At 41.5% G+C, this 27,969-nt stretch overlaps 1 protein-coding gene across 1 annotated transcript; it reads left to right on the plus strand.

Moving 5' to 3' along the window:
* The first annotated feature begins 1,323 nt into the window (after positions 1 to 1,323).
* Positions 1,324 to 27,775, plus strand: LOC117249384 (sodium- and chloride-dependent betaine transporter-like). The gene is made up of 17 exons (XM_078165493.1): positions 1,324 to 1,408; positions 1,733 to 1,933; positions 4,972 to 5,106; positions 7,336 to 7,476; positions 7,561 to 7,678; positions 11,265 to 11,306; positions 12,153 to 12,262; positions 13,809 to 13,924; positions 15,113 to 15,247; positions 20,169 to 20,272; positions 20,357 to 20,481; positions 21,250 to 21,362; positions 21,445 to 21,582; positions 22,433 to 22,535; positions 23,527 to 23,627; positions 26,974 to 27,120; positions 27,258 to 27,775. Exons 2-17 carry the CDS (start codon positions 1,744 to 1,746, stop codon positions 27,423 to 27,425), a joined length of 1,986 nt encoding a protein of 661 aa, XP_078021619.1. The 5' UTR covers positions 1,324 to 1,408; positions 1,733 to 1,743; the 3' UTR covers positions 27,426 to 27,775.
* Positions 27,776 to 27,969: the final 194 nt, after the last annotated feature.

Consider the following 27,969-nt stretch of genomic DNA (forward strand, 5'->3'; position numbering starts at 1 on the left):
ATCTTAAAATCAATTCTAAAACGCACAGGGAGCCAATGGAGGGAAGCCAGGATTGGGGTGATGTGATGCCGTCTGTTAAAACCAGTAAGAAGCTTAGCTGCGGCGTTCTGGACCAGTTGGAGGCGGCAGAGTGATTTATGGTTTATGCCAGAAAGGAGTGAGTTACAGTAATCGAGTCTGGAGAAGATGAATGTGTGGATTATTTTTTCTAAGTCAGAATGTGGGAGCATGGGTTTGATTTTGGAGATAGTTCTTAACTGATGGAAGCAGGACTGGACAACTTTATTGATATGAGGTTGGAAGTTGAGGTCTGGATCGAATATTACTCCTAAGTTTCTGGCTGCGGATTTGACGTTAACGGACAGGGGACCAAGGCTATTTTCAATGGGACTGGTGGAGTTTGGGGGAGTGAACAGTATGATTTCGGATTTGGAGTTATTGAGATGAAGAAAGTTTTGGGCCATCCAACAGTTGATATCGTTGAGACAGTCTAACACAGCAGCTAGGCTTCTTGGGTCATCCGGTGTCAGCGGGAGGTATATCTGTGTGTCGTCCGCATAGCAATGGAAAGATACGTTGTGGCGGCGGATGATCTGACCGAGCGGAAGCATATAAATAGAAAATAAAATTGGACCTAAAATTGAACCTTGCGGTACACCACAGGTAATCTGAGTTTTCGAGGATGTGTAATTACCTATGGTGACTGCAAAAGTTCTATCTAAAAGGTAAAGGTGTAAATAATTAATATTGAATGAATCAGTTGTTGGTGCTCTTGTGTCACTGGTGTTTTATCGTGTCACTGCTGTTACTGTGTGTATTTTCGGTCATGTGTAATCAAAAGTGTTCAAATTTTGCTTCATTCAAGAGTCAGGATGTTAAGGATAATGTTACTATCATTACATTTTTGTGACTGTCCTTCAAATATTGTTGTTTTGTTTTTCACAAACCTGATTAAAATAAATAAATGCAAAATCTCACTTTTTTTGTCAATATCATTATCCTTCTGTGCCTCTGAATATATGTGCAGAATAGTTTGAGAAATAATATTTCTAAAAATCCTTAAATATTAAATAAGTTATGAGGCAACAAAAGATGGCACATGCATTGTTTAAAAGTAAATGTACAATAAAAATAAAAATTGATTCTCATTTATATGGATTCATAAAGCCAAAGGCGGTGACATCATCAAGTTCGCTGCTGTTCCAAAAGCAGAAATGACTGTAGTCCGAACTGCTGAACTCGAGTAGAGAAACGCCTACAGTGTGTGTGTGTGTGTGTGTGTGTGTGTGTGTGTGGTGGTCAGGGGTTGGGTGGCGGAGTCTCCGCCCCTTTATAGATTGAGGCTTTTCACATTCCACTCGCGCACAGTCAGAGGAGTTTACTGACGGCGACCGCTGCAAACTCACGGGTGAGTTACATCAAGTTAAATCTCTTTCAAGAAGCTAGAAATATTAAATCACCTCATTATGTGCATCCGTTCTTTTTTTTTTTTTGCAAGTTGCACAAGTGTCCCGAGTCTTTGCTTTGAAGTCATGTGCAGTTAAAGGCGTTTGGGAGTCTGATGATTTTGCCACAGCCTCCATTTGGCATCGACTTAACCAGAGGAGGAAACTTTTATGTGGGAGCTATTATAATTATGAAAACAATCAATTATACTGTAAAGGTGTCTGTTAGAGATCATAACAGACATGGACTGTGTTTAACTTGAGTTTATGATGTGTGCACATAACAGACTGAGAGACCATGACTGAGGAAACAGCCAGAGGGGATCCTGCTGGAGGCTCGGGGCCATATACAGGGGCGACTGAGGAAGGGGATCAGCCAAGGGGAAAATGGGCCAACAAAAGGGAGTCCTTGCTCGCCATGACTGGACTCATCATTGGCCTTGGGAATTTTTGGCGTTTCCCCTATCTGTGCTACAGGAACGGGGGAGGTGAGGGACCCAGATGGGATGTATGGAGGATTTTTGCTGGCTGTGATATAGAAGACATGGCTTATAAGGTTAAAATATGTGTGCATATGTTGAAGTGTCAAAAATCGGTGCCTGGAAGTAGGCCTGTAGGCTCCCGACCTTGAACCTCTTGTCTCTTGTCAGTTGTTCTCAGATGTCGATTTGGTACCTTAGGCTCAGCTGGCAAATACTTAAAGAAACACTGGAAACAGGCAAAGTCCGATGCAATCAAGTTTAATGTGTCAACAGGCTTTAACACATACAACTTAGCGAGTCAGACTCCGGAGTGTGACTAAAAACCTGCTCTCAGAACCCTGGCTTATATGCTGGTGGAGATTCAAATGAGTCTCCACCTCTTTTTGCTAATCTTTCCCTCTTAAGACCAATTCTATTGGTGGAGACCCTTTCTTTGTGTCCAATTCTGATTGGGCCCATTTTTAATGGTGTAATGCAGCCTGGAAGTTTTCTTCCCTTAGGTCTGGTCTCGCTTTCACTCTATTTTTAAAAAAACGTGTATTTTGGGGACTTTCTATACAGTCCTCAGTGCTCTCAGTCTTATGCAAGGTGAACCTTTAGAGTGCAATCTGTGAATGTGTGTATGTATTACAGCATTTGAGTATGTGTTTCATCGTTTAACAAGACACAGTGTGTTCTTTCAGTAGGTGCATACAACATGATTACATAGTCTGGTGCTATGGTGCTATGAGTACTTTGACACATACAGCAATGTTTTATCATATTTAAATGTAGATCAAAGAACTTTATAATGCCTTGTACATAAAAAAACATGATTATATAAGTTTCTTAATCAGTTTATACATCTTAACCTTACTGTTTGATTTGTTGGCACAAACTTTTACACTACAATGTGCATTTGCACGCCTGAACACATGTTTGCATGTGCATGTTCAACAAAAACAGGGATGGAAAACAATCAGATCATGAGAGTTTGATCATGTGAGAGGTGGAGAGGTTACAGCAAAAGTCATATGTCACTAATTTTAGCTTAATTCCCATCTCCAAAACTGTTGTTTTGCTCTATTTTTTCACCACTGGTCATGATCCTGTCTCACAGTTAGGGCTTGTGTCCACATAGTGTCCAGAAAAATGTGTAATCCCACTATAAGCTGTTTAATCATTTCTTTCATTCCACTTAGCTACTTACATAATCAGCCTTTAAAGCTGGGGTAGGCGGTTTTATTTTGGCATCATTAACCTCTCTATCTTCGCCAGGACGCCGACGTCCTCGCTCCCCCCCTCCTCTGTTAAATGGTATCTCCCAGGCGCACTACGTCATCAAACCATGTGATGTTTGGTATTGCCGGACTGAGGAAGCTCTCGACTTTTCAAAAATAACATCGTTTTTCTTTTATTTATTATGTATTTCAAACCAGAGCAGCCTAAACACTCAAAGTCAAAAATCGCGATGAGTGGTGACATGTCATGTCATGCCATTTTTCGACGGGAAAAGTTAAAGGATTACTCGAGACCTGTTTTATAAAAGGTAAGAGTCTCACTCCTGCCACTATTTTTGCCTGAGATATACTGCCTAGCAAGTGGGATCATAACTTTCACGTTTCATATGGCTTTATTTGGTGATATTTTATGATGTTTCTGCGTCATAAGCAACATCAGCTATCACAATCACACCTGATTTCAATACGGTACAATGTTAGAAGCTGGCTGAGTGTTGTTTGATCACTGATAGTACTGTTTTGAAGCCAAGTGACTGACTTATCATTTGGAGCTCTGCCTGGATCTTTTCATGGAAGAAACACTGTAGAATGGTCATACTTTGAGCAGTCTTCTTCAATTTTGAAACAAATGTTCATTCATAGTGTGCCTACAGCCCAACGGTGTCATTTACCTTCTCAGATGAAGCCACAGACAGTTATTCATCCTGAAACACATTTTTTATTTTATTTTAGGCAAAATCTTCAATTTTGTACTAACTTCAGAGGCTCATTACTCTGTCTCTGTATCACCTAGAGGGTTTCTGACACTTTCACAAGAAACTTAAGAGAGTTTTCTTTCTGGCAGGACCTCAAGCTACAGTCATTTTAATTTGGGTATGTCATTTTGGGTATTTTTGCTACAAAATGGGGGTGCAGTACAAGAGGTTAGACAAAAATCCCACAATTAACGCTGAGTATATTGCCACTCAAGTGGATTTAAAAAACTAGACTTCTGCACCTCCTGTTGTCTCCTTTCAGGCTTCATAAAATGGCATTGACAGGAGACTTTGGCCAATCACAGACCATTTCAGAGAGGTGTTCCTATTGGCTGTTGTATAAATGCAGATGCACGGACATGTCCCATCAGTGGCAGAGAATCCTGCAGCGAAAGTTGTTTTTCCAGCATTGGCTTCACCTCAAAACAACCCAATAATGGAGGACAGACATATAAAAAAGAGAGTCTAAAACAGAGTCTGACAATAAACTAAATAAAACACATGCCAAGCAATTCAGAGATGGAGAGAAATTGTTGCTAATAGTTTAGCTACAGAACACCTTACAGGGAGGAGAGTGGGCAGCAGGTCTGGAGATGGACCCCCGCTTGGCGCAAGCTGAGTCCAACCGGCACAAACCCCAGCTCCAGGTGGACAACAACCCTGACTCCCCTGCTGGATTGGCAAACTTTCTGTTGCTGCTGTTACGCAAACACCTGGTGCTGAGGGGTTTGTGCTTGATGAATTTGAGCTGCTCCAGCCTTGGTCAAGCTGTGCACACCTCTACAGTGAAATGAGATCAAATAAATCAATGTATGGGAAACACTGTGTTACTGTATGAAGCACGTGCACATGCCTGTGGTCATCTGGTGGGAGGGGCTTAGGAGGACAGAGAGGGTGGAGCTGCAGGAGGAGGGTGTTTTTTAAATTCCTGATTTCTGCCTACCCCAGCTTTAATATGTGGCATCCATGGCTTAATATGTGTTTATCTGTCAGCGTGCTTATTCTAGAAACCACTGCTTTACATCACAATGAAGTGACTCTTCTTCTTCACTGGTGTCTGTATTTACAGTTGCCTTCTTCATCCCTTACTTCCTGTGCCTCTTGTTTTGTGGCATCCCTGTGCTCTTCCTGGAGATGGCATTGGGCCAGTACACCAGCGAGGGTGGAGTGACCGTCTGGAAGAAGATATGTCCCATGTTCCAGGGTAAAAACAAGGCTTGGGCTGATTTTTGTAATAACTCAAGTTGACGTGCAGGAAATATGTATTTTTCATTGTGTTTTCTTCAGTGTGTCTTGATTTGTTAACGTTTCTAACCAGATTACCCAAAACAAAATGACCACATTAGCCTTTTTTATATATATCTTCTAGAAATGTTAAGGTGTTTTATTTCTGATAAACGTTTAAAAGCTAGTTTTAAAATATGATGCAGCGTTTTTTTAGTCCCTCCACAAAAGTTCTAGAGTGGTCAACCCTCAATTGTTAGCTGGGATAGGCTACAGCCGAGCCAGCCGAACACAGGTATGTGACGTGTCAGAGGAGACACGAGCCGTTCACGGCCCACAAACCTCACCGCACTTTAGGGACTGTTCTTTACTTGTCAGGGGAGGAGGGTGGCTGGTTGATTCTTATTTTATTTTTTTATTTTATTTTGATCCCCCCTATGTTAATCACTTATTGATGCTGTTTTTGAAGTATGAATAAGTCAATAAGTAATTTATTCCATTGAAATATCATTGATGTATTATAGAAAAGTGATTTATCTTTTCATAAATGACAAAAGGCACATCTGCCTCATTTTCACTGTGGTATCGTGATACTACTCAGAACCATGATATTTTCATTGGTATCGTACAGTGGGTCCCAATATTGGTACCGTGACAACACTAAGCTGGAGGGGGTTCATCTGCAAAAACTAATGAAAAACTAAACAACAATAATATTTAGAACATAAAAGTAGCAGAGACTCCTGTCCCATCCCGCTCCCGTGTTGTGTTTTAGTTACAGTAAATAAAAAAAAACAAATACAGTACATGGATCACACAATGCCTACCTTAGTTGAATATAAACCCAAATATGACATCTAATGTTGTGTTTTGATGTTTATTGACTAATTATTTTTACATTCACTCCACCTTGAAGCTGTTCACAATGATAAACGGATTTGATTTCTGATGTGGTCAGACAACACGTCATAAGAACCAGTTCTGAGAAAAATGTAAAGTATTGCAAAAGTAGTGTTTGATTCCTCTGACTGATGTTATTATATATGACAGCATTAGACTATTAATACTGAAGCATCAGTAGCTATGTTTCCATCCAAAAGTGATTCGAATCATTGGGAAATGCGCATTAAAAGAAATACGAATCCTGTGTGTTTCCATTAAATGTACGGACATCGGTGAAAACTACGAACTTGCGCGAGTTTTCCGCAGAACTGGAAACAAAACAAGTCTTGCATTCTTCTTCTTCCACGTTTTCTGGCGGTTGGCAACCAGCTTTTAAATGCATTACCGCCTTCCTGACACGGAGTGTGGATATCACCATGGAGAGAGGTGCGCTACATCAGACTTAATTCAAACATAACTGTTTCCATCCCCCATTTTGTGAATCAACATTTTTTCGAATCAACCAAAACCGATAATTTTCCGATAATTTTCCGATGCGATACTTCTAGATGCGCATCTAAACAGGCTGATGGAAACATAGTTAGTGTTAGAGCAGCATGTTACTAGCCATGTTTCCATCACGTGACCCGTGGGACTCCCAAAAAAATGTCAGCCTCTAGTTCATATAGCTAATATTGTTAGCATGCTAGCTGTGTAACACATAAGGTGTTTCTCAATACCAAGTACGCCAAGTTTGGACTTGCGCACTTGGGAGTTCAGACTTGGCAAGTTCGACTCGGGAGTACAAACTCCCAAGGACGGCTGCCATTGCCGCTGGTCTGTGAGAAATGCATTCTGGGGTACCTGGCTGTCCAAAGTCCACACAAGTAAGGCAGAGCAAGTTCACATCCGGGCATTTGGACTGTACTTGGCTGGATGCGGACTTTGAATTGGAACAGTACTTGGGCTGCGACTGGTGACGTTTCACAAGAACACAAGTACAGTCAAGACGCAGATTGAGAAACGCTGATAGAGTGCATGTCAATTAACAAAATATTTCACAAAACTTGCAACACACCTGACATGCCAACTTCCTCACTTAATTGTTGCCAGGGATTACTGGTCCTGAATTTGTCTCTGTACTGCCCCATGCACAAATTACAAGAGTAGATGTCGAAAAACACTTAAAATGGATGCAGAGTTTCATGTGTGTCCCTCACATTGTTGAAATAGAACCTAGGCTCTTGACTGGGAGCCAAACAAGTATTGAGGAGCTGTAACTGTTGGAAGATGTTGTAACTATGTGAAATCTCGCTGTATCCTGCAGGGGTGGGGATTGCGTCCCAAGTGATTCTGGCCTATCTGAACATCTACTACATCGTCATCTTAGTCTGGGCTCTCATCTATCTGTATTACTCCTTTAAAAGCACGCTGCCCTGGTCGACGTGTGACAACTGGTGGAACACTGGTGAGGAATTCTTCTTCACATTTAAACATTTTTGAAGCATGCAACATCCATCTCACTTTCATCTCTCTTTCTTCAACCCCTTAGACGTATGTCAAAGTCGCGCCAGCTCCTATGCCAACCCCAATTTGTTTCAACCTGACTCCAACTGGTCATTCCTGCACAACGTCACCTTACTTGACTACTTTGACGAATTCAGTCCAGAGTAAGTTTTGTTCTTATTGTCAAGCAATACTTTATGAACTATCACAATTCTGAATTTTGTGAGATGTACTGAATAGATATCAGTAATTCATTGTTTTAATGTGATACATAAAAAGATTGATGAGATAATATGGGATTAGTCTTGGTTTCCATAACAGCTGTGGGTCACACCCATGCTTTCCTGTGCGTGTGTAGAGCAGCAAGTTCTCACATCTGTTTCTGTCATAAAAACCAACACTATTAATGGTTCCTTGGGAAAGTTTGAGGGTAAAAAGTACACTTAATAAATTTTAATAACTTCTCATGCAAGGTGGTGGCAAATGGTTGAAAAATATTGCACTGAATAACAGCTAGACAGTTTAGGAGATACTTATTTGTTGCAGAAAGATGGATGATAAGTTCAACACCAATCCCACAACGTGAATATGAAGCTCTGAGCGCAGCGCTCGGGCAGAAAATCCGAGCGGTGCGCGACGCCAAGGGTAGCGGTGCCGCTTTGTCAGGCATTGCCACCCTCTCCGTAGACAAACAATGGGACAGCCAGTGCAAAGCGGTTTTACAGCTGATCATGTGTAGAGGCCTCAAGGGAAACGTGAACACTGGTTGCAGATGTTGTGAATTCCTTTATGGTTTTGGATCATTTTCCTGCTGGAACATGTACGGTTGTGTTTTTAGAAGCTTATTTGGTGATTATTTTATTTATTTATTTATTTTTTTATGGTACAAAGTGCCCAGCAGCAAGTACACTGCTAATGTACATGTAGCTACATGCTAACGTCTGGCTATACACAAGTTGTACAGTCTGGGTTGCTGATGTTGTTAATTTCTCTCTGATTTTGGTTCATATTCCTGCTGGAATGTATTGCACTCAGAAGCTTTTATTGTGGATATTTTATGGTCGAATGTTCCACTGTTCCCTGTTACAGTCATTCCCCGCCAACAAGTACTCTGCTAATGTACATGTAGCTACAGATGTTGTCAGTGTTGTTAATTTTTCCCTGGTTTCAGATCATATTTCTGCTGGAACATCTCTTGTTGTGTTTAGAAGCTTTCATTGGGGATTTTTCAAGATATAATGTGCCGCTATTGTCTGTTGCGCCAAAAGCGACCTGTGGTGAGTTGCCATGTAACGTCTAACACCGTGTGCAGAACCTATTTTTCCTGTTAACGGAACTTTTCCCTAACGCATTCCCCACCCCCAGAACAACGTTGCGAGATTCCGTCGTTGAGGGACCTGGTCAGATGCGGGCGGCTAGCTAGCGTGCTGTCGGCGAGAGCTGTTAGCGAAGTCATCTAGCAGAAGAGCTAGCAATATCTTCCTGCGAAGAGCTCTCATGTTGACTATCACTGTACCAACTGATCTGAGACGAGTTGAGTAGTGTACTATTGAAAGAGCTGATAGGCGCGAAATGGGCTATGGAAATGAGCACAAAATTCGAAAATATAGATTAATTATCAACCACATAGAAATCAACCTATGGTCAACAATCACTTTTAATAGTGGAAAAAAAGCTTATGCTTATTTTTCTTTTGCATGAATAAATGAGATATTGTTTGCTAACAACTGCGATTGCAATTTATTTCCTATTTCTGGCACTGTAACGCTCCGTTTCTCCCATGTTGTCAACGCCCGAGTAGGAAAAATCCAACGCCTCCACGGTCCGATGGTCAACGGAACCACTGAAGTGCTGCACGCTAGTCCGTTACTATCCATCATTTTCACCTCCACTGGAATGAATGACTTCCGGTCAGCGCCAATCCGTCAATGCGTTAGGTTGTACACCTAGCTTCAGCTGCAAAAGACGCTGCAAGCTGCAGCAGTTAAAATCATGTATGACATTTATTTGTAGGCCAACACGGAAGTTAACATTGCCCTGGTTCCCATGACTATAAACAAATGGGATTTTTCCATTGAATTTTGGATTATTGCAGAAAATAAGCAATCTTGCCACCACAAAGGGGGGGGGGGGGTTGTTGAAGGTGGCAGTGCTGTTTGGATTGAGAAAGCCATGTGTAAGTAAGGTAAAGGATATTGTTGGGTTGGTGCGGGGAGCAGTGAGACCTGGCATTAGAGTGTCTCTGGGACGCCAGAGATCACTGTCTAGCCTCCTGGAGGTGTCGTGGGACCAACCAGACGAAACACTGGTGAAAGGAGGTTCCCACCCGATGACCCCAAAGACATGTTAGTTATCACTGCTCACTGGTTTGTATAGTTAAGCCTTGCCATAATAGCTTATCATAGGGCTTAGGAGGTTTTTCACTGAGTGCTAATCCTTTTCTAGAGCACAAACTTGTTGTGTTTATTTGAATTCAGCTGAGACGCTTTGCGCCTGGTTGCTATGATACAGAATATCTGTGGAAAAAAAAATGTCGGCACAAGGTAGAGAATGTGCTATAGATGAGGGAAAGGGTGAAGCATGCGGGGAGAGAGGACGGACCCGCCAGTCTGTATAGGTTCATGAGAGGAATCATAATACATAGAGGATATTAACAGATTTCTCCTCCATTGTTGTTGTTATTCAGCATTTGTACATGTAGGACGTGACAGTTTTTCTTTGAGGTATTTGTCCCTCCTGCACTGTGATTGAATAGCTGAAGTGACATTGACGAGTGCGGCGTTTTTATCCACAAACATTTTTCAGCTCTCAGTGCTCAAATGAAAATGCCCAACTGGCAGTGCTTGGCGCAGGATTCACGCCCAGTGCCTTGTTGCGCTGCTGGCGATTGTAGCGCAGTGTAAATATGTGACGTTCCTATTGCAAAGCATTAAAAACATATGCCAGCCTCAGAAAAAATTGCTTTAGTGGAGACGGCCTCTTAGCCACTTGTTAGCAACCGTCTTTTTGATGATACTGTAAGTGAACGGCTTCAAGATTCACAAGTGGAGTATTTACCAAGGTATTTCATCTAACTTAATAAAATGTAAAAGTGTCCTGACTGAGCTTGTGCTAACCATGGACCTTATGTCAGGAATCTAACCAAAAAAAAACAGTTTTAATTAACCCTTTGACTTTGAGATGAGGGAACCAGGAGTGATAAATGCAAACTCATTTCCCGGTTTGAGGACTCTTTCTTGCAGTACTTAATACCCGCAGCAAATCAGTAAACAGTCCTGTGATTGCTGTGACATGTTGACCTCCACATGAACATGCCTCCAAGCCACCAAAAAATGTAGCCTAATTGTTAGAGCAAGCTGCACTTCACTGCTGCTCTGTGTTTTTTCAGCACGACAGTCATTCTGCAGCTGTAATAACGGTGAAGAGACACCAAGATTAGGAAGACCTGGAGATGTTGACCAATTAGAGCAAACTGGGCTGAAAGAGACGGCCGTTAAACAGGGTGTTTCAGACAGAGGATGAATACAGGTGTTCCAGCACAGACAGTATGAGGAAAATAAAGTGTTTCTTGACCGTTAAAGCACATAAACATATTCTAATAGAAACCTTAAAAACAATATGAACCTGAAAATAAGCATAATAGGTCCTCTTTAAATCAATGGAGAAGCATGGTTTGGAAGTTAGATTTTAAGTCACTGTACTTACTTGCTTTTCTTGTTTTTTGTTTGTTTGTTTTTTCAATATTTCCAGGGTTGATAATGAGCAGAGAACATCGGAAATGGAGTTCTGGATGTGAGAAACACACACACACACACACTCATCTTCCTAAAACATGTAAAAAAAAAAGCTTTGACAGTAATATCATCCTCCCCAGCGTGCTTGTCCTTGGGTTGAACAATAGCACCAATAGCTCTTAATGCCTTCCAGATAACAAAAGGTCATCCTTCCTGTCTGGGTGCTCAGTGAACGTCATGTTAATGATGGGAAAAAACAACATATTGTTTCATAGTTTGAGGATATTTTTTGAAAAATGGCTGCCGCCCTTCACGTGATAACCTCCTGATTTGCTGTGAGAACAGAACAGGAAATCGCCTGTGCTGCACGATGAGAACAATATGTGCTCTTTTCCCTGCAGACACTTTAATGTAAACTAAAGCCATCGAAGACAGCCATCTGTATTCATGATGCAGATGCTTGCTCTTTTTTCTGACAGTATGTCCACTGTCACATGGACGTCGGAACTATTTTCTGAGAGGGGGGGCGGGATTTTTGTTGGGAGGGGCGGGGGAAGCACGCACACTTATCAATGATTAAGGATTTGATTTGAAGTCATTTTATAATAACATGCAGTTATAAGAGAACTAGAATGGATGAACACGGCATCTTTATTGTTAAGAAAATGAAACTTTGATAACGAAATCAAGCCATTTAAGGAACATAACATTATTTGTAACCTTGAATGAAAAAAAGAAAAGTCTGCGCTCCTGACTCAGGGCTTTCATGCATTTCCAAAAGTGGACCTTCTCTCAGCTGACCTACTGATGAAGATTTTAAGCAGGGTCGAGACATCGCTTTCATCCATAAGGTCACTGTGAGCGTTAATAATGACCAAATGTGTTACCCCAAATGGGTTTTCAGCCTGCGCAAGGCTGAGAAAGAGCGCTCGGATGCCGCAACAGATATGGGCAGGGCCAGACAGAGCTTAATGACCTTCTCCACCTCCGACAGCATGGAGCGGGTTTGGGGCTGCAAGGTTTGCAGGATGGACACAACATCCTGGATGCCAAGGCTACTGTATGTAGTCAGGCAGGCTGCATATCACATCAGAAGCATAGAGCTATGCATTAATGATATGAAAGAGATAAATGTAAGTCAGACAAATTGAGTTTAAATTCAGATTCTTTATTTTTTTAAAGCGTAAGGCAGTGGGTAGGGGGGCTGGGGTGCGGGGGTACGGATGGGAGCACCCCTAGTTCCGACGTCTATGCACTGTCAGGGTCTTACTTGGCGGCAAGATGGCTTCCAGTTCATTAATGACATAAGTGGTTGTTGTCCTGAGAACAACATTTTGTATGAGAGCCCTGGGACAACAACTGCCTCAGCCAAGCAACGTTGGTGAAGAAAGAGCCCTGCTACCAGTGCCCTGCAAAATACATACAAAATGGCTGTGCAGAGAGGCGCAAATTAAAATATGAGACCCAACCTGAAAGTATGACATTGGTTTACAATAGCCTGCTACTACGGACATTAAATATTTATTTGCTTATTATAGACTGTCAGTTTTTTGCCACCATGGAAATAAGCTCACGTTAGCTTCCAAAGGCTAGCTAACAGTTAGCCACTAGCTGTTAGTATTAACTCCATGATCATAAGAGAGTAGGCTACAGTCACATTAACTTTTATTCCCGTTCTTTAAAAAAAGAAAAGAAGAAAAGAAATAAGCCACTACAAGAATTATGTTCTTTGTTTGGATTGTCAAGGGGACAGTGAATCAGAGATGTTTGTTTCTGGCTGCTCGAGTTAGTGGGCTAGCTGTAGTGCGCTAGCGTTAGCGTCAGCGCGCTAGCCCGCCATCTGTAGCCTTAATTTTTTTCCAGGATTGTGCCTATAGTGACATAAAGTATTGTAAAATTAAAATGAGACTTATGGGGAGCCAATCTAAAGTGCATGATACGTTGGCTATTTTAAATAAGCATTAGGGGGAGTTATTAAGTTAAATGACCAAGCAATTGATAGGTTGAAAGCATTAACTAGCTAGCTAGCATGCTAGCAATTTAAAAAGTTGTTGACTTCCACTGTACTGCAAATGTAATCATTTTCATATTTAAAAGGCACAAGCAAAATATCGAGGGATACTCGTCATATGTCAACTCGCATTTTTTATATTACCATTTCATGTTGCACAGATACATTATATGGTATGTATTCCCCACAACTCACTTTAATTGCTGTTGGCAGGTATTTTGCCATGTCATGTTGCCCTAAAAAGTAACAACATATGTGTAATCAAGTCAAGATTAATTTGCAAGCTGATGTGAGCTTATTTCCATGGTGGCATGGTATCAATATTGGCTGAGGCAGTTGTCGCAGGGCTATCATACAAAATGTTGCTCTCAGGGCAACAACCACGTAGGATGTGCATTGTAGTGGGCTGTGTTTATTGGCAGTGGGAAACAAAGTATGGTGTATATATTGCACATCTGTACATCCATTCTGCATGTTAATAGCAGAGGATCCAGGTGTATTCATGTGTTAACTTTTCTGATCCCTCCCTGACAGGTACCGAGTGTTAAGGGTTTTCAAATGACATGACCCTGGGTCCGGTAAACCGGGACTTGGCTGTGTGTCTCCTGCTTGCCTGGATTGTATGTTACTTCTGCATCTTTAGAGGAATCAAATCTGCAGGAAAGGCGAGTATTCCTTTGACATACACACAGTACTGTCCCTTGTATTATGTTGCATACATATGGCTTCCTCAGCTCATGTCCCAACTTTCCTAACTACCTTCACTCCTGTGATTGACCAAGATGTTATAAATGAACATCAATAAGTGATGTTATCTGTGTCATCAGTGCACATTCAGATTTAATCCTTAAGATTTTAATTTAGAATTTAATTAAAGTATTTATAGTCAGTATTGTTTCAGTAATAGCCATTCAGTGCACGTATTGCCTCTCTATATACTATAATAATGTGCAGTCTGTCCCACCTGGGATTTAAATTCTTTAACCAAGCTCCAGAGATTCAGGGGAAATGATGCTTGCACCAAATCTTTGACATGGTGTGGAAGACAAATGCCTGGGCGTGCACATTTTTTAACCAATGACTGTATATGAAGATGGACAACGCCGCTCTACTTCCTTCCATTGTACAAAAATGTTGCCAAAATATCCCGGATACAGCTGCCGCCTTTTTGCGCTGGTGATACCATTAGAGAGTCCCCATCCATTGAGTTTCCACCCATACACCCTTGATTGCGAGCACACAGATTGCTACACACTGCTGTCAATATGGACGTCAAACAACCTTTTCATAGCTTTAAGTATCTGATAAAAACCAAACTTACCAGGAAAAACAAACACTTGAACATGCACAGTGTGATAAGAACTACCTAAAATGACAGAAACCATCTTTTGGAAAAAATAATGTGACGTGTACTTTGGTTTTTAGTTTCTCTCATGTCCTATTAGCTAACATGAAGGGGGTGAGTTTTATGACCTATACTGCAGCCAGCAACCAGGAGGGATTGAAATGTTCTTGCTTCATTTTTGGGTAGCTGTCATGTCGTCCATCTTTTATATAATGTGCGATTTTGACATGCATATTAAATCTCTATGGAGTGTTTCAGCATTTTTCAGAATGGCAGACAGACAAAGTTAGCGACTAGCTGGTTAACACAGAAGAGCAATTAGCAGGTGATGATCGAGAAATATCCCACAGGAGTTGGTGGATACCAAAAACAGAGCTAAAAGGAGAGTGAATACTGGACTAACATTCACCAGGAGACCACAAACACAACTCCAGAAGGATGCTAATGTTGCTCTATGTCCACTGGACGTGTAAAATGACTAATTGTATGCATGTTTTTGTGTCTGTAGGTAGTTTATGTCACTGCTACAGTGCCCTACCTTTTGCTGTTCATCCTCTTCATCCGTGGAGTGACACTCCCAGGAGCCGGAGATGGAATGAAACATTTCCTCTACCCTGAGCTCTTCAGGCTCGCAGGTCTACATGTAAGATGTCATTATGAAGTGTTCATTACAATGGGCATCATTCACCAACCCTTCCAAAGAAGAAATGTCTCTTTAAAACCTACTTACAACATTTTCACAAAGACTTACATTCACCATTATTTCCTTTTTTGGATTCATTTGTATGTATGTATGAACTGAATCTTTGTGCACTAAAGAGCACATGTGCGCACATTTTGTGCTGACATGTTTTAAACTCAATCCCACAGTTGTATAATATTACAGAATTTTAATTACAGTAATTTCTTTTAATCATTTATAAATGTTCTTACCTATCTAATAGGGGTGAGAATAACCAGAGGATCCAAGATACAATATTATCATGATACTTAAGTCAAGATACAATATTATTGTAATTTTATTTATATTTTAATATTTATTTAATATTCATATTCTATATTGTTTTCAACTGTAAATTATATCCCAGAAGGACGACTGTCAATATCTGTTTTATCTAATAAGATAAAGTTTTCAGTCTGTTCAGCTCATTTCAGCCATTTTTTTGCAGCAGCAAAATAAAATGATTATATTATTCTACTAGGCTACCTAAAGTTTAATTTGTAGTATTAATCATTTATATGATAACAAAAATCAATACTTGGGACTGTGTGACAATACAATATTGCCACACAAAAATATCGCAATACTATATCGAAACAATTTTTTTCCCCTCCCCTACAGTTCCTAATAATTTTCAGTTTTTCACAAAACATTATGCGTGTCAAAAAGTGACAAAGCAGCATTACAACTAAGTTAAACAATAACAAACAGAAACACTGTGTGAAATAGTCCACCTTCCACCTTCTCTCCCCCTCTCTCTGTCTTTCTCTCTCGCCCTCAGGCGTTCTGAAAGTATAAAAGGCGTGACGGGGGTGACATGTAACACAACAGTGTCTGCCTCTGCCATGACATATGACAGACATATGACACATGTCAGCAGCACCTTCTAAACATAACATGGCAGTAACAATTGTAGTGAGTAGCCTTATACTTTTGCCGCTACTGATTGCTAATTGGCTGAATTGTTTGGACGTGTACTCAGAAACTACTCAAAATCTTTACCAATGCTGAATATCTTCATATATTTATTTTCTCCCTTGTGTCCGAAATGTTTGTATGACTTCCAAAAAGTTTCAATACAAACTCCCAATAAACGCAGCCAAAATAAATCTTGATCTCTGATCTAAAACTGCTTGCTTCCTAACATCAGCAACACCTGTGCTTACTGGGAAGAACTTAAATACCATGGCCTGCCACAACCAGTGAGGTAAGCCACCTAGTGGCGGGGTGGGATAATATATTTAACACAAATCAGACATATGGCTCAGTCATCAATCATTTGGCAGTTGATCTCAGCATCTGCTTGGAGGGTAAGGAGCTCCCGGACCTCATGGTTTTCCCAATTTGCCGACATTTTTGGCCGCTTTTCTTCTTTGAGTTAGCTGCTAACTGCTGCTAGCTGCTTTTTGTGATGATGTTATATATTATCAAAATGTCACACCCATCCTGTCCTGCCAGCTGTCCCTTTTATACAGGTATATTGCGATTGTTCTTTTTATACAGAAAGGCGAGATGGAATAACTACATCACATTTCTGCTTTAAACAGGCCGTGTAAAATGGGCTCCTCTTTCTCAGATGCACGCACTCACCTCAAGAGCAGGGGTGTCAAACATATGGCTCGCATCCAATCTGGCCCGCTCAGTGACTGCTAAGCGTAACAAATGCAGAGAAGTCATTAAAGGAAAAGGCCACTTTAGAATGAAAATACAGACAGTACTTACTGACCCTCATGTCGTCAAGAAGTCAGTGTAGTTTTTTAATCCACAAAACTCGTTTGGGGTATCGGAGGATAACAGCCAGCCACATTTTGAAAATGTTATAAACCTCCGCTAATGCATTTCAAAAACGTCAGAACAGCTCGTCCGTCGTAATCCAAGTGCCCTGAAGCCGCAGCGTGCATAATTGACTTGAAAAGACGTAATTTACTCCACTTTTATAGCATCATTTCTCACCGTGGTCAGTTAGCCTGCGGGCGTGCTGTGTTTACATGGCAACTCGTGCGAGAGTCGAGAACTAGCACCACCGCTAGCCATCAGCTAGTCTCGCGCGAGACTTTTGAAATGCATTAGCGGAGTTTTATTACATTTTCAAAATGTGGGTTCTGTGCACTTCAAGTGTATGGAAAAATCTGGCTAGCTGTTATCCTCCGATACCCTGAACAAGTTTTGTGGAAAAAACTACACTGGACTTCTTGTCAGCATGAGGGTGAGTAAGTACTGTCTGTATTTTCATTCTAAAGTGGCCATTTCCATAAGTCAGACTACAATCAATAAGTCTGATTGTAGTTTTAGCAAAGAGATTTAAGCATCTCATGCATCTTTTTTGTGAAATTTTCTATCCACTACTTGCTACCAATACATTTTATTAAATGCAATATTACAAACATGATGCATAGTACAGTCTGTCCTGCACAGTACTGTCTTTCCTAAAGTGAACATGTGCAGAAAGAGTCATTACAACAATCAAAGCGTTGGCTTCACAACCAATCAGAGCATTATCTGTCTCTTTATATCTCAGTACTTCTCTGTCCCAACATGAAGACAGTGTGCTGTTATTTTCTTCCCCCCTCCCTTTCTCCTTGCCTTAAATCTTGTTTCCTGTCCCAAGACAGTCTTAACAAGAAAAGCAAACCAAGGTCCTTTCTTTCAGCTTCCCCCCTCGAGTATACAGTAACATCATCACAGAGGAGTAAAAACAGTCTCTGTCCGTGGGGAATTCTGAACACATTTTGAAGTGAATTTATATAAAGTCAAGATAACTTCCTTTCAGCTGAAACTGAAGTCAGTAATTTACCATCTTTTCAAATGATGGATTTTACTTACACAGGAATTGGCACACTGTATAACATCCTTTTAATTCCTTAACTGAGGAATTCTGGATGCATGCTTCCACACAATGACAGCCTCTGTTTCTGCCAGCAACCTGACCATAGAAAAGAACTCTGCCTCCCATTAAATAGGTTGTCACCCCTCTCCCTTCCCCTCCCCCTGCTTCCATGTCTGTAGGGGTCAGAAAATGTGGCTTCCCTTGTCTACTCGTCTGCTCACACAGCTGTGAACTATGGTGGGAATCCTAGCATGTTAAGGGGAGGAAGCAAAGGGACAACTGCAGGAATGTTATCTGGTGTAATGTCAAAAGCAGGTGAAAGCAATTATGGGTCAGACTTATGCAATGCCACATGTTCTTAAGAACACATCTGTTTCAAATGAGTTGCACTCTTGCATGCAAATTGTTTTTGCTTGAGCCACAGAGGAAGTCATAACCGAGTTGTGGGGTCTGTTTCATGCGTGAATGTTTCTCCTTTTGCACATGTGACTCTGAAACACAACAGTTTTGTCTTTGGTGTTGGATGTAAAGATTCTTTGCGACAGACTGAGGTTTATACATGATCGGCCCGTTCTCACTCCCCACTTGTCAAATATCACTGGACCTGGGCGTCAGGTTGGAGGTGAGGTGGATGAGTCAAACAAACTCTGGACTTTCGCCCTTTTTTTCCTGTGTGAAACCAAAAGTCAGTTGAATTATTTTAATAACAACATAGTGCCAATTCTGGATCCCCACTTCAATCTTAAGCCCAAGGGATTTAAATTTTGGTGTCGAGACCAGTGGTTCCCAACTGGTGGGTCGCAGTCCAAAAGTGGGTTGTGGGTCCTTTCTTAATTAACTGCAAGCGACTCACAAACTGTCAAGTTTATGAAAGAAGAAGAAGAAAAAAACACTTTATTTTGAAGTACAATCAATTTCCGGCATAGAGATTTTATTTTAAAGTACCTTTTCCTGCCGTAGAATGAGAGACTAATAAACAGCTTCTTAACACCGACAGCAAACTAGCTCAATGACATTGCCAAAGGCAAGGGTGACGCTGAATATACTGAATAAACTGTGTGGACCTTGAACTAATGACAAAGGAGAAATCTGGACCAGTTGGGAACCACTAGTCCAGACCCTGATTTACTCGCTGATACTAGCTTTTGTAAGTTTGTATCTGAGTCAATCACGCTCTTCTGCGACACCAACCAAAACAACAAGACCTCAATCGTGCACTGTGTAGTACCTTTATGGTAGGTTCAAAGGGGTTTATAGTTGCCTTTGCAAAATGTGCCAATAGAATGCTTCCACAAATGAGTTAGCATTTTAGTACTCCAGGCTCCCTCGTCTTGAAGTCAATAGGTTTCGGTTTGATGCCTGAAATAAGGTCTGTGGTCAACACAAGCTTAAGAGACTTTCATGTTTTGTTTGTTGTCAAGAACTTTGAAGTTTCTATGCGTCTTAAGAAAGGTTGTTGCCCAGAAGTGGGACTACACTGAGACTACAGATGCCGAAAACGGCTTTACATTCTTGTTATGGTGGTGACATTAGGTCATGTGACCATAGTGTAGCTAGTTTATTGCTTTTCACTTCAGGCGATTTCATTTAGGCTTCAATGATTATAAAATTGAAAAGAGTATCTTACTGAACAAAACATGTAAGTATCACACGTCTTTTTGCCACAGAACTTATTTTCTTTTTGACAAGGGAACGAATGTGATGCTAACTTCCGCATCAGCCATCGGGGGCCCCTTTTCCCCAGATTTTTGGGAGCCCAAACATTTGCCTGGCTTGCTTCACCTGATGGTGTGCCCCTGGTAATACCTCAGATGCCGAACTTCTTAAATCTTGCCCCTGAACCTGTATTATAATAATAAAAAAAAGAAAACTAATAAAACTAACTTAAATCCAAACATTTAAAACAGTAATAACTAAACGGAAACAGGCAAAACCAAACTAAATGGAATTGAAAACAAAAATGAAAACCAGTGAAAAATACAAAATTGAAATGACTCTGTCTTTTACCCACTCGAGACTTGGTGTGATGCCTTGTCAGAGGTGCTGTCATCCTACTCCGTGTGTCTGGGAGTGGTGACCGCTCTGGGGAGCTACAACAAATACAACAACAACTGCTACAGGTCAGTGTCCTCACACACAGCACATGTAGTTTAACATCCATGTGCTCTCTGACGGTGCAGGCTTTTGTTCTTGGTGTGTTGTAGGGATTGCTTGGTACTATGTTGCCTGAACACTGGCACCAGTATCTTTGCTGGTCTGGCTGTGTTCTCGGTGCTGGGATTCATGGCTCATGACATGGGCGTGCCCTTACACGATGTTGTGAGTGCCGGTGAGTTCATTTTTCCCTTTTCAGCTTCTGCATCTTTAATTTGACTGCTTTCAATATTATTTTGGAAATATTTTGAAACAGTTGCAGTATTTTTTTTATATGTTGTTGAGCATCAATTTGTAATTATTTTCAATATCTATCAATCTGCCAGTTCTTTTTTTTTTTTTTTAAACATGAGCAGAGATACTGGATGAAGGGAGATACCCAACTGCTTATCCAATGTTAAGCAAACGGTTACTCTTCCTGTCTCCTAAGTGGGCGTGGTTAGCTCTCCCTCCAATCAGAGCCTGTTCTCCCTCAAACCCTCAATGTTGGTAAGATGTGTGGCTTGTGGAAAATGAACCCAATGTTTACTTTAGTGACTACAGGGCGAAAGAACTGACCATAAATTGTGATCACGTTCATTTTCCTCATTGACGACAATACATTCAGAGCTGCCGCAAGTCTCCTACGGGGGCGTGGCGCTGACGTCACTGAATCAGGAAGTGAGCTGAGTTGGGTATCTCGCTTCATCCAGTATCTCTGACATGAGTTTCTGGTTAAAGCAATATGTTCAATTATTGTGCAATAACATGAAACATTTTACACTGTAACAAGATAAATACACCTTACAAAGGCTGTAACCTTTGATGAGAAGCTCAGAGGTCACTTTGAGGGGTCACAAGCCAGACAGGTTAGAAACTGCTGTGTCAAAGGACTTGGTCTGCTGGTCTTAAAGATTACAACATGCTCTCATGTGTTCATAGATGCATTATGTGCTTTCCACAGGTCCTGGTCTGGTCTTTCAAGCCTTTCCAAAGGCTCTGTCGATGCTGCCTGGCGCATCCTTCTGGTGTGTGCTATTCTTCCTCATGATCCTCTTCCTGGCCCTGGACGCTCAGGTATTGTATTGAAGGCATCATGTGTAGTGTTTCAGCATCATGTTGTTCTCACAAATAAGCTTATCTGTTTCTGTCCTCATAGTTTTTGTGTGTGGAGAGCCTGGTCACAGCCATCGCAGACTTGTTCCCACGTCACCTGAGGAAGCCACGCGGCAGATCAATACTGGTCCTGGTCGTCTGTGTGGTCTGTTTTCTACTGGGGCTGCCACACATCACTCAGGTGAGCAGCAGAGAGAATAAAGGGGTGTTTGATGTAAATGTGAAAGATAATTGTAATAATCATTGGCTGTGTCAGTCGTGAAGATCAACTTTACTGTCAGGTGATAACGTGTAGAAAAACATCTGCAGAGCTGGGGCTAGATATCACATCAATATACTATTTTAATTGACAATTCAGATGTTCTTCACAGGAAGAATGAATAACTTTGATACTCGTTACCTGAAAAAAGATGAAGGGAAACTTTGCTGATATTGAACCAGCTGTGTGGCATCGCAGTGTGTGCAGATGAACGTTGTTTGACTTCCCCCGGAGATTCCTGCCCGTCCGGCGGCAGAGGTCCGTTCATCTGCACACACTGCGATGCCACACAGCTGGTTCAATATCAGCAAAGTTTCCCTTTATATTCATTGTCTTGTGAGGCGATCAGCAGTGATGTGGTGGTTCACTTTTACACTGTGATCTGTAGCCTATAGTTCGGCTTTAGCTTTCTGATGTGTGACAGATACTGGAAAGTCTGCTACTGGTGTCACTGACACACAGGAAATAGCTCCAAAGGGAAAGATAAAGTCCCAACAGTTGAGGCATCTGCAGACAATGCTACGCTGTAGTGAATATATGAGACCAAATGTTCCTTATGATGCGTTATACATGAAGATATGATTTACTGTATACGTAACGAGATCTAGCCTCCCCATTACCCTTATTCTAACCTTAACCACCTCTCTTTTTATGTAATCCTTCATAGTTAACTTTAGCTAATCGTTAACTTAGCATTAGCAGCAGTAACACGTGGTAGCCTTCCCATTATCCTTACCTTAACCACTAGTCAGTTTTTCTGCTCGTGTTTCAGGGAGGGATAATCGTCTTCCATCTGCTGGACCACTTCGGTGCTAGTGGAAACAGCATGCTCTTCATTGTCTGTTTCGAGACCACTGTCATCGCCTGGGTGTATGGTAAGTCACGCCACTGGCTGATATAATAATTTCAAATTAGGGCTGCTCGATTACGGAAAAAAATCATAATCACGGTTATTTTGGTCAAAATTGAAATCACGATTATGCAGCGCACGTGGTATCTTATATTGTTTACACAACGGCATTTCATTTCTGTCTCTACATGGTCGCACGTTTTTAATTCTCCTCTGCTCTCTGTATTGCGCATGGCCCCAATGTGCGCGCACACACACACACACACACACACATATAGACCAACCTCTCTCGCTCTCCCTCTGCCATTTTCTGCATGCTGTTTTTGAAATCTTCCGCGTTCACCTGCCCCTCGCATTATTCGTAGTTCACCTACTTGACTGGCTCGTGGAGTGAATAGAGGAGAGGAGAGGAGAGGAGAGGAGGGGAGGGGGCGGTGTTGCGCATGCGCGGCTTCTGTAGAAGACAAAATAACATCTCCAGGTGTCTGTGACCAATAATCGTTTACCCTCGATTTCATTAATTTTGAAATTGTTTGACCTCAAAATCGTAAACGTGATCACCAGACGATTAATTGCACAGCCTTACTTAATATTGTTTCATTATGCCGCTTCAGTGTGTGATTTTAGACAGCATGCCACCATCACGGAATCAAAAGACGGGTATTTATCTAACACACAGTCTTTTTTGAGTTAGCTGCTAACTGTTACCACCTAATTTTAAGTCCCCCGCGGTGGGTTGCATGCATAACACGTCGTCGAAATGTCAAACCTGTGCCGCCTATGATTCCGTCCTGCCGGCTGTCCTATTTATACAAGTCATTTTGGCGCTGTGACTGCCTCCAGTGCTGGCCTAAAGGCAAGACAGCTCTGTCCCCCCAGTCTGCAGTCGCACCTTTTATACATGGTTCAGACAGATTTTTGTACAGTGCTGGCACAGCGCTAAAACAAAATTTGAAGGTAGGATTGGTTATGGGAGACTAATGACTGACTAATACCTCCCATCCATGGCTTTGCAGGTGCGGACCGTTTCTATGACAACATTGAGGACATGATCGGGTACAAACCATTCCCCGTGCTGAAGTACTGCTGGTTGTTCATCACGCCGCTCCTCTGCTGGGTGAGATACACCTGCGACTTGATTCATCAACTTTCATGTCTGTTTCCTCTCATGGTTTCAGATCTTTTGCTGCCTCTATCGTTTCCTCTTCCTGTTCGCCTCTCTCCCGGCCTTTCTATCTGAGAGTTTATTTGATTTTACAACATCAGTAGTTATACTCACACGGGAAAGAAGAGGTGAGACTGCTGCTTTTATCTCAAAATGTGGACTCATCTTTTTTTTAAACACACTTTACTACATGATCAGTGCAAGACCAGAGAGAATACACCAATCAGCCACAACACTGAAACCACTGACAGGTGAAGTGAATAACATCGATCAGTGCTGCTGGGAAACCCTGGGTCCTGGCATTCATATGGACACCACGTGACCCGCAGCACCCACCTAAACACCTTTGCAGATCAAGTACACTCCTTCATGGAGTGTGTATTTTCGGAGAAACAGGATTTCAGAGCAGTGAGCAGTGGGCTGTCAGAGAAATGTGCTTTTGGTCCAGTGGGATATTTTTCGAACGACGGGTGCATTCCCACCTGCCCTGTTTGGTTCGGTACAATCAAACTCAAGTTTGTTTGCCCCTAAGTGTGGTTCGTTTGGGCAGGTGTGAACACAGTAACCACATTCAGGTGGGCCCCAAACAACCAGAGAGACATTCTTGAAGAGGTGGTCTCGGTCCGGTTACAAACAAACTCTGGTGCAGCTCGTTTGTGGTGAGAACGTGTTCCGATCTCGATCTGAACCAACTGCAGTCACATTGCACACATTGCAGTCAGTACGTTTACATGCACGCAGTAAGCTAAGCTCACAGCTCGACTAATCAGTCAAGTTGGACTTCTCCTCTTGTCTTGAGTATACATGCAGAAGAGAAAATCGAATTTCTGACCAAGTACGTCTGACTACGCCTTGATAGGCAGCGCTGTGTCCTTTTAAATATAGTGCGTATTGAACTAGTTCCAGTTCTTGTTCAGAAACTTTTTAAAATAAATCCGTGTTTCGCATTTTCCTACCATCCATAAACTTGAAAATGTTTAGCCCCTTTAGCTGTCAGAGCATGAATGTAGTTTCCTCATCCGTCCAGAAGTGCCTCTTCTGCTTCTCGGCGCCATGGTGTTTGTTTGTTTGTTTTTCTGGAAGTTACTGCACTGCTATATGCTGAAGTGCTGCTACATCATCTCCTTCGTCTTCCGGGTGAAAGCCGGTGAAAGAAAAAGTGGTGTATCCACAGAACACCGAGTCCAACTCCAGTCGGACTGAGTGGATACATGCAGCAATAGTTCGATTTTCAATCGGATTATCTAGGTGCGTTAGTCGAGCTACGGATAGTCCGGTTACAGTCGGACTAAGCTGTTTACATGCTTTTAAAAGTCCAGTTACAGTCGGACTAAGCCAATAATTCGATTTTCTCAAGCTGCATGTAAACGTACTGATTGCTTGGGTTAAACATGAGCATGTTACAGTCCTGGAGGATTATTAATGTGCACCTCCTCCGGTACTGCCTTAATATGCACATTCAGCACATCCAATGCATCAAAACATTGTTTTCTAGTTGGAGCCGCGCCTCGTTTTCAAACTGTATGGTTTGACTAAAATGAACAATGACAGCAATATAGTCCACGATGAGCAGCACTAAAATCAACCTGCGTAGTTGTCCCTCCATTGTGACATTAGAAAGTAGGGTTGTCAAAAGTATCGATACTCTGAAAAGTATTGATACTCAAACGCTGTATCCGGATACAATACTAATTTACAAAAGTATTGATACTAATAGTGCACGCCACCTCAGCGCCTGTCGGGTGAGCGTGACTGGTCCGATGGACACGTGCTGTGCAGGCAGCGTCTGGCAGGCACAGAGCCCTTGCTGCAACCTGGCTTGTTGCCGTCGCTGTGCATGCATGCACACATTTCTGTTGCTGTAATATGGCCAGCGCGGCTGCAGGAGGATCAGAGCAGCCAGTTTTGGTCAAAAATGATAAAGGAAAAAGCGCTCTTTGGAAATATTTAGTGAAGCGAACACAGCACGCTGCAGACTGCAGGTACAACCCCTCCCCTCACTAGCAGCTGAGCAGCTGGTGTTGCCAGCATCAAACTAAAATATAACTTCTAATGTTAATGTGGGAGCTAAGCAGAAAACTTTATCAGTCATGCCCATCTGTAACATTAATAGACAATGTTAGTTTAACAGGACAACACAATTATGTGTTTCTGAAAAGTTATGTTAACTGTAAAGTCACAGATTGAAGCTGAAAAAACGTTTGGTTTCTCCCGTAACCCCTGGTTCTCTGATCACATAGTGAGGTAGAAACAGGAGCATCCTGAGCCTAAACTACCAACTCTATTTGATCAGCAACGAAAATATGGTGCCAATTCACCAGAAGAACAGAAAATAAACAGGGCTGAAAATAAATACATTTGTATGGACAGATCTTGTTTCTGGTTGTTATTTATTTTGGGGGGATTTTTTGTTATCATTGATGTTACTGTTCTGGTCTTTATTTAAAAAATGACATGCCTCTTAATTTTTTGCTGCTGTATCGAAAATGGTATCGAGTATTGAATATTTTCTTGGGTATCGATATCGAGTTTGAAATTTTAGTATCGTGACAACCCTATTAGAAAGTGTCACATTTATCTCGCAAGTGTACTCTTCTTCAACGTTTTGTTTACTTCCTGGATTTTTCCCACATGGAAATCCTGACCAATCAAGAGCAGCTTTCTCGCACAAGATATTTTATCTGGTCCGCTTGTAAATGCTGCTGTGAGAACATGAACCAACTCTAGGCAATTATACAACTTTGTAACAAATTAGTCCCTGATTCAGACCAAAGCAAGACAACTCTAGGTCTGAAATCACCTAATAGTATATCAGAAATTTGGGCTGTCCAAACAATGGCATGGCACCTGGTCACCATATCATCTACATAAAGTGACAGTACGATGATGTGTATACATTTTGTACTGCCGCCTCCAAGTCGCCAATAAGTAATGGTGCTGTTTGTATTCTGACAACATATTTTGGAAAGTTGTTGCTGTACAGCATTTAAAACATGGAAAACTGTGCTGCCCCAGACACAACCAGTGAAGTTAGGAGAAGTTATTTATAAAGTTGTAAAATGATATAACAAAAACATACCGAACAGCTTTGCAAGTTGGACAATAGTTTGTTAATTTTATGTGCCTATTTACCTGATTGAGTCTCCATCATTTGGTTCAAGTGTAATTTAACAAAGAGAATTAGATTTTATTCACTTAGAGCTTTTATTCTACTTCTTTCTATTGGTTGTTTTTTTTTCTTGCACCATTGAGCACACCACAGCGAAGCCCCTTAACTTGAACATTTCTTGTCCCCCAGGTCAACCTGTCTTACAACATGACAATCAGATTCCCTCTCATTGTGTATGATTTTTATCCTGGCATCGGGGGCACCATTGTCAGTGCACTACTTCTCGTCACTCCACTGATGTGCATCCCAGTATTCCTCTTTATCACGCTCTGTAAGGTGGGTGAGATTCAAAGTTGTATTTGGTCAGTTTCAATTAGAATTTCCTTATCTTTTTTTCAGCACTTCACTGTGATGGATGCTTTACTATGTCTCATAAAATTAAGTTTCAGTTGCGTTTCCCTCCTACCAATCAGACTCCTGAAAACATGACCACATCATCCAAAGATCTGCGTCAGGCTCGACCCCACAATCCAATTCTCACACTGTGTAAATGCGTCATCTTCAAGGCAAACGCGAAGCCAAACAGGCACGTGGAGGAAAACGACGAGAAGATGATGATGGGGGAACCCAGCACGGCTTAATGGTCACTGATGAACAGACCTGCAGCTAGTTATGGTTGTCATCATAAAATTGTACAAATCTGTGAAAACAGAATGCAAACTTTTATAAATGTTTACACGTTTGATGAGTTTTCAGGGACATCCTGTTTTTGTTCTTTTTTTTTTATAATAAATAATAATACTGGAAAAGTACCATATAGTGTACATTTCTTCTATCAACCTATAATCCTATGTTCTCTAAGTGGTTTACAAAAGTGCCTCACGACTAGGTGCAAACCATTATCCTCAGTGGAAACGAAGCTTTTATTTACTTTATTTCACAGATTAGAAACAATAAACTGTGAAGACAATTAAGCCTCAAAAAAATAGCATTTTAAGGCTTGTGTGTGATTTATCCTGGCTTCATATGACGAGAGGAAATCTCTGCTCGTCGCTAGGCTAATTTATTCAATGTAAAATGCCATAGGCTTGTGCTAATAATGCTAGCATGTTGTATTTGTTTGGACAATGTGTTTAGTATAAGACAGTTGTTTTGTCAGTGAACCTTGTGAGCTGTAATGGAGCC

Source organism: Epinephelus lanceolatus, chromosome 23 (assembly GCF_041903045.1).
Source record: "Epinephelus lanceolatus isolate andai-2023 chromosome 23, ASM4190304v1, whole genome shotgun sequence".
Classification (NCBI taxonomy): Eukaryota; Metazoa; Chordata; class Actinopteri; order Perciformes; family Serranidae; genus Epinephelus; species Epinephelus lanceolatus.